The sequence below is a fragment of the Amblyomma americanum genome, chromosome 4 (genome assembly GCF_052857255.1).
Source record: "Amblyomma americanum isolate KBUSLIRL-KWMA chromosome 4, ASM5285725v1, whole genome shotgun sequence".
In the NCBI taxonomy this organism is placed as follows: domain Eukaryota; kingdom Metazoa; phylum Arthropoda; class Arachnida; order Ixodida; family Ixodidae; genus Amblyomma; species Amblyomma americanum.
The window spans coordinates 176,128,402-176,135,762 of NC_135500.1; the positions used below are offsets into that span (position 1 = coordinate 176,128,402).

Genomic DNA, 7,361 nt, shown 5'->3' on the forward strand with positions numbered 1-7,361 from the left:
CGCTGGTGGCTGAGTCTTTTTGCAGACGGTGTTCTTCTGGCTCCATTATTTCCTTGCCGGCATCATTTCCCTCGAGCAGGTTCATCACAAGGACAGCTGTCAGTGACTTCGAATACAACGGCGTCAAGTACAAGGCTGGGACGTGCGTCATGTCTCCAACACTGCAGATCCACAGGGACGCTCGGTACTGGCCAGACCCGCTGACCTTCGACCCGGACAGGTACGATGCAAAGCGCTTCACCTCGCGACACATACGGCATTGAACGGTTCTGGATTCCTAGAGGTGATGGCATCAGCCCTGCTTCCAGCATTCGCGAAATGCCAGCAGCCTTATCAAGAAACCCTGGTTTATATAGCGCACTTTGCTCCACAAAGAATGAAAGCTTACACCACGCTGGCTTTGCCAGCCACGAGCGCTCGTCTCTCAATGGTCAAAGAGTGCAGAAGATATTTATAAATAGATCTTCAGAAGTCTACATTCAGGCAACAAAGAGTAATCACTGATGAACTTGTACTTTCGAAAGAAAACGTAATACAATCGGAGTTGGTTTCACACCCCTGTGTGAAAACTAACGGCTGAATAAAGTGCTAGGGGTGTTCTTTGACTATTCTTAAGCTGACCGATAAAAAAAAAATCCATGTTCTTGGATACAAGCAGTGCGATTGGACAGAAAGGCAGCCATTGGTATACATTATCACTGCGTAGCTAATGCTGTGATTAAAGTGTGTGCTGAGCCGCCGCGGTGGCTGAGTGGTTATGGCGCTCGGTTCATGGCCTGAAAGACACGGGTTCGAACCCGGCCGCGGTGTTCGAATTTCGATGGAGGCATGGTATACTTGTTTGCGCGGTATGCTTACTTTTATGCTTACTTTTTTTCTTTGCTCATAATTTCGTGTTAAATGACTGTTAATTTGTTTGATTGTATTTGCTGTAACCTACTGATTTGCGCGAGCCATATTCTTGTTCACATTTTTGTGTTACTTGTTACTGCTGTTCCTTTGTTATTTTGTCTGTTGTACCCCACTCCCCTCTGTAATGCCCTCGGGCCCTGAGGGTACTAAAATAAATAAATGAATAAATAAATAAATAAATAAATAAGTAAATAAATAAATAAATAAATAAATTCTAGAGGCCCGTGTACTGTGCGACGTCAGTGCACGTTAAAGAACCCCAGTTTGTCGAAATTTCCGGAGCCCTTCACTACGGCGTCTCTCATAGCCTGAGTCGCTTTGGGACGTTAAACCCCCTTAAACCTTAAAGTGTGTGCACTGTGCGGCAAGTATTTAGAACACTATTTCACCACTGTACTCGTACCTGGCGGGTGGTGCAACATTCTGCAACAACCCATTTCTGATTGTAGTCACCTCTACTGCTCATTTTCAGATTTTGACACTTGCTTGTGGAGAGGCGAACAGTGCGTCGACACTCGGCAATGCACACTTGGTTCGGTAGCAGCATGAAGCTTGGGACGCGGTACTAGACGCGCGCAAGGAAAAAACCGTTAGGCGGGACACAACGCCATGTCGCATCTCATGTTCTATAACCCGTGTGCGCCTAACTTTCTTCTGTAAGCTTCAGAATACTGCTGAACCAACTGATCCGCCAAAACTTCTTTTCTTTTTTTATTTAGGTCAAGATTACTTCGAAACTGGAAGAGGGGAATGTATACTGTCTCACATTTAGTAGACACTCAGATGAAATTTACAATCTGTGTCAGAAAATACGGGTAGAATTACTAAAGGACTCGGAAAGGTAATTTCTGCTGTCTTGGTAGTCAGGTGTATTTTCGAATTCTAACTAATTTTAATCTGTGCTAGAAGTAAGGGTTAACTTATTGGTGCTGAGTGGTCAGGCTAAGCAAATAACTTAAAAATGAGATTAATAAATTCTGATCCTGGCGCCACCAGGCACTGTCCCCTTTGAAAGGAGAAGCTGCTTTCATCCTTGCATCCATCCATCGAGTACGCCTCTCGCCGTTTGCGTTTTTTCCGGCGCCAAAGTTTTCCACGCCAACGCACCTTAGCTGCATTGCGGTTGCACGCTTAAGTTATAGTCAAACGGATATATTAAGATGTTCGCGCTAGCTCGTAATTGTTAACAAAATTCCTCCTCACAACTTCCCCATTTGAGAGAACGGCGCGCGGCCTGTCTTTACTCTTGTGTGCTCGTGGACTTCGCGCCTTACAGTGAAATCGTGAACAATAACTACCTCGGCCCGCTTTTTGTTTTGCTGAAACTCCTCAATATCGTTAATGGCAAAATTAGTGGGTAGTAGCGTATAAAATGCCCCCATGTGTCTATGTACTAATTGGACAAATGTTTAAGGGGATCCCTCAAGGTAGTGTAGATTTCTAAAAAAGGGAGTAATTACTCATTGGCATCCACCCAAGCGCAGCCATACGGCTATAAAGGAAAGCTATACAGAAAACAATACAGAAACTTCGAAGTTAAAAAAAACGAATTTTTCTTTAACTACGAGGTTTCTGAGAAAGCTGTATAGCTTTCCTTTGAATCCGTATGGCTGCGCTTGGGTGTATGCCAATGAGTAATTACTCCTTTACTATGTACTTATTGCTCGCATAAAAACGTTGGCCCGTGAACTTCTGCAAAAGAGTGCGCGTTCTACAGAAACAACAATGAGCAGGTTTTCGCGGTTGTTAGTGGTCACGTCCGATGGTCCTCTATTGGCGACAGGTTTTCCCCCGACAACGAAGGTACCTTCCACAAGGTTGCGCACCAGCCTTTCGGGGTTGGACCGCGCAACTGCGTCGGAATGCGCATGGCCCAGGTGACGCTGAACTTCACGATTGCTCGGTTGCTTCAGCGGTTTCATCTCGAACTGGGACCTTCGCAGGGCGAGGTACGTGTGTGTTGTGCCACTATCCGACTAACAGATAGGGGCGACTTTTATGTTCTTAGGTGCAAACTCGAACGCGCCCCTGTGTTTGTTCGCGATTGATTGATTGATTGATTGATTGATTGATTGATTGATTGATTGATTGATTGATTGATTGATTGATTGATTGATTGATTGATTATTGAAAACATCTTTATTTGCTGAATACTCGTAGAACACGTGGGTGCGCCGCCTAGTCCGGTTGTCCACTGGTTATTGCTGCTGCGCTGGCCCTCCCCACCAGCCAGTGCTGATGGTTAGGATCATTGCTGAGCAGAATAGCCTCCCACTGCTCCTCTGAGGGGTTTGGAATGGGGTCGACTATGGGAATAAATTGGCATGCCCACAGCATGTGGTAGAGTTTAGCTACCTCTCCACAGCATGGGCACTGCGGAGAGTATAGTGCAGGATACCACTGGTGTAAGTTAACATTTTTGCTTTATGGTGTGAGATTCTTTTGTCCATGCTTGTGTGTGTGTGTGTGTGTGTGTGTGTGTGTGTGTGTGTGTGTGTGTGTGTGTGTGTGTGTGTGTGTGTGTGTGTGTGTGTGTGTGTGTGTGTGTGTGTGTGTGTGTGTGTGTGTGTGTGTGTGTGTGTGTGTGTGTGTGTGTGTGTGTGTGTGTGTGTGTGTGTGTGTGTGTGTGTGTGTGTGTGTGTGTGTGTGTGTGTGTGTGTGTGTGTGTGTGTGTGTGTGTGTGTGTGTGTGTGTGTGTGTGTGTGTGTGTGTGTGTGTGTGTGTGTGTGTGTGTGTGTGTGTGTGTGTGTGTGTGTGTGTGTGTGTGTGTGTGTGTGTGTGTGTGTGTGTGTGTGTGTGTGTGTGTGTGTGTGTGTGTGTGTGTGTGTGTGTGTGTGTGTGTGTGTGTGTGTGTGTGTGTGTGTGTGTGTGTGTGTGTGTGTGTGTGTGTGTGTGTGTGTGTGTGTGTGTGTGTGTGTGTGTGTGTGTGTGTGTGTGTGTGTGTGTGTGTGTGTGTGTGTGTGTGTGTGTGTGTGTGTGTGTGTGTGTGTGTGTGTGTGTGTGTGTGTGTGTGTGTGTGTGTGTGTGTGTGTGTGTGTGTGTGTGTGTGTGTGTGTGTGTGTGTGTGTGTGTGTGTGTGTGTGTGTGTGTGTGTGTGTGTGTGTGTGTGTGTGTGTGTGTGTGTGTGTGTGTGTGTGTGTGGCGGTATTCAAAACTTATCCTGTCGTACCTTTTATTTGGACGAACAAACAGTACTAGAAAAACGCAGCATGGTATGGTACTCATTTTGCCACCGAGTGGTATGATTATTGTGTTACTGCAGATGTGTGAGGAATGTTGTGCCGAAATTGTAGTCCTATGTCATACGGGCTAAAATAAATTTCTACTGATATCCGAGCGCTGCTAATAAACCCAAGACATCTGACTCACGTGTACCAATTAAATGCATGCAAAACTGTCGCATGAGTTTAACACATTTAGTTGTGAGAGTTTGTAACGACTTGCTCTCTTCTCTTCGCCCCTGCCCCCATCTCTTGTGAGAAATTTTCAGTGGGCAATCCACTATAAATATTTTTTTTCGGCCCTGAGAGGCCCACCAATGCAACGCGCAAATAGAAGCCTTTCCCTCCCCTCCATTCTCTCCAACCGCCTCCTTCGAGAGACGCCGCTAAATCCACCGCGGAAATTAGCGACGCTTTCTCTACCGATAAAAAAGCATCAACGCAATAAAGAAAGGCCCGGCTATATCCTTCCAATATAAGAGAAACAGAGTGAAATTTCCCTCAGGGTACTTTTAAAGTTGAATTTTTAGAAAAAAATAGCCGACCTGTCTACATGTTCTGCCACATTTCCTGTTGCTGTACAGTCACTTACTACGGGACCTCCTTCTGTATAGATTTGTCCGCCTTATATTATTTTTTCTGTTTCAACAAACTGATCCTGTGTCTGCTGCGTTTTTTCTTAATCATGGATGCATAACGCAAAATACTGTCCTTCTTTTCGAGGGCTGCTTTTAACTGTTTATCTCGTTGTTTTCTCACTTCACTGTTTGTTAAGCGAGCGATGTTTACTTCGCATATTAAATCAAAGAAAATGAACCACTAATTAATGCATTACCCTAGTCTGTTGAAAAAATAAATAAATGTTTGGTGCTTTCCGCGACGTGAAACCCGCTAAAGAAGTCTGGCAGCGATGTTGTTACTATTACGCTCATGTGCAGGGCTCCCTCGACATCGGCTCTCGTTCCATTGTCTCAGAACCGAGTAACGGCCCGTGGATTGTCTTTCGCCGGCTATCAACGCCTCATCACGAGAGAGTGAAGCAAGCTGTCGACTCGTAGCTCACCGACTACGCCTCTGCCCCGACGTTGACAAAGAATAGACGGCACTTGTGCTGCCTATTCGATGTCGAGCAGCTAATTCGTGACCATGAGTGTTGTCCCAGCTGCGCTGTATAGAAAAATACTGCGATAAATCTAGATCAAGGAGCGTCGTTTTTCGCTGTTTTTTCACTCGCGCCCACCACGCTTTCGTGCAACGCGGTTTGGTCGATCGAGTTTATTATTCATTCCTTCCTCATTTGGCAGCGTTTTCTTTTTTACATAGCGCATGCAGAGAGAATGGAAAGGACAAAATGCAAAAAAAATGAAAGGCTCTTAAGAGTGGAACGCGACAGCTTCGCCTTTAAGAGTGGAACGCGACAGCGTGTTGCAGCGCTGCCAGGGAGTCCACGGAACGTCATCGCCCGTCCGGCGCGACGCCTTGCGCGTTGGAAACACCTTTGAACGCATTTCATTTTTTTCTATTTCAATTATTAATCAATTACACGCCCTAAGTTTTTTTAATTATCATCACCAAGCATTGGCTTTTCATTTTGAGCATTTTGACACCTTTGGGCCCCCTTTTTTCTTTTTTTATTTCTTCAAAATTAATTACATTGATCCCATTAACTCGCCATTGCCTATCACACACCAATCAATCATCAGTCACTAGAAGCACAAATTACCATGATACTCTTTTTACGCAGTACCGATTACTTCCGTCACGCGGCGTCAACTACACCTATGCGCCGACGGCTTTTCCACCGAACGAGCTGTATACGCTGTCGCGTAACAATTCAGTGTGCACACTCCTTACCGCTTTCCAGAAATGCGCGACAAAAACGGCTCCAAATTTTTGGCCGCGCTCAGGACACGTAAGTGTTATGTTACGATGCCAATAGTTGTCGAATTCAGCTCAAGGGAACAAGAAGGCTGGTTGAGAGCCAGAGTTGGTCTTTCAACCTACCTCTAGCTCTGGTTTAACGCCGGAGAGCATTTCAACTGTAGTTCGCACAGTGTGTCGTGTTCCAGTTTAAGGCGCTCTTCAGAACATCAGCATCCTTATGGCTCTTTGCTATTCTTTATGTACACTTGTTCAGTCTTAGCAGTTGTTTATTCCAATTTAGCAAAGTTTTCACAACAGTGAGCTTCCCACACATCGCGTGCTGCCTTAAGTCGTGGTCTCGCCAAATAATTGTGCGCCTTTGGCAATAAGCTCACGAAATTTCAAGCTTAACTTCGACGACACTATTTTTTTAAGAATCTATTAGGCTTAAATAAGTATGACTGCATTTGGAAAGTTTCATCTCTTGCGGACGAAAAAGTTTTTTGGGAATACTATATATTTTGGTCTTTTAGACACTGTTTCGCATAAGGTGGCAACATCAACACAAAGCCTGCACGAAGCATCGCCTCCACGAAGCAGCGCTTATCTAAAGCCTTGCCTACGCAGACTCAGTGCACAAAAACTAGACGCCAGTCCTCATTCTCCTGCTCAGCTTTCCTGTTGATACGCAGCAAAGTTCTTCTTTGCTTCTGAGGTTCACCGCCATGTCTCGGGGACCACAAGCCTCCAGCGTTTTTCTGGCCGGCCAGAGCACTGTCTCGCGTGCTGTACACAGCAGTATTTGTATTGTAGACGGAGGCTGCGACGATGGCTGCTGGACTGGGAGCAGAGTTGTTTACCGGTGGCGCGTCTTCCGTCCGGCTTCCGTTCGCAAGCCTGGCAAGGTCAGCGTCACTCGCGATAAGGGCTATACGCTGGTGGCTTACGGCGGTGACGTTGGTGCTGTTCTCGACTGTGCCGCCACCACTGTTCACGTCCAGGCCTCGCACAGCATTGATGTCCGCTTGCTCGTCTACGTCCGCGTCGCGGAGACGGAGATTGAGCGTGAAGCCGATGAGAGCTATGGCCAGAAGCGTCGCTACCACGGCCGACGCCTGCGCGTACCACGTGGTAGACCTGCGAGTCAGCAGCCGAGAAACACAGCACGATGAGTGCCAAGAAGAGTTGATGGCCTCGATGCAAAAGACGGTGTCCAAAAATTCTGAACAATGACCACCTCTTTTTAGAAACTCCGTGCCGCATGGTAACTAACATCTCTAAATAAAACCTACAACGGCATTGCTTCCCTAGTTACGTCAACTATTGCAAAGGTCCTTAACGTTCTCCATCATGACAAAGCTACGC

At 46.2% G+C, this 7,361-nt stretch overlaps 1 protein-coding gene across 3 annotated transcripts in view; it reads left to right on the forward strand.

The window, feature by feature from the left end:
• Window positions 1-5,338, forward strand: part of LOC144128710 (cytochrome P450 3A14-like) — a 30,458-nt gene extending 25,120 nt beyond the window's left edge. For all 3 annotated transcript variants that reach the window (XM_077662344.1, XM_077662343.1, XM_077662345.1), the window contains exons 12-14: window positions 80-220; window positions 2,696-2,861; window positions 5,072-5,338. In XM_077662344.1, coding sequence (XP_077518470.1) covers window positions 80-220; window positions 2,696-2,861; window positions 5,072-5,191 — 427 coding nt within the window. In that variant the 3' untranslated portion in view covers window positions 5,192-5,338. The remainder of the gene's footprint in view (window positions 1-79; window positions 221-2,695; window positions 2,862-5,071) is intronic.
• The last annotated feature ends 2,023 nt before the right edge of the window (window positions 5,339-7,361 follow it).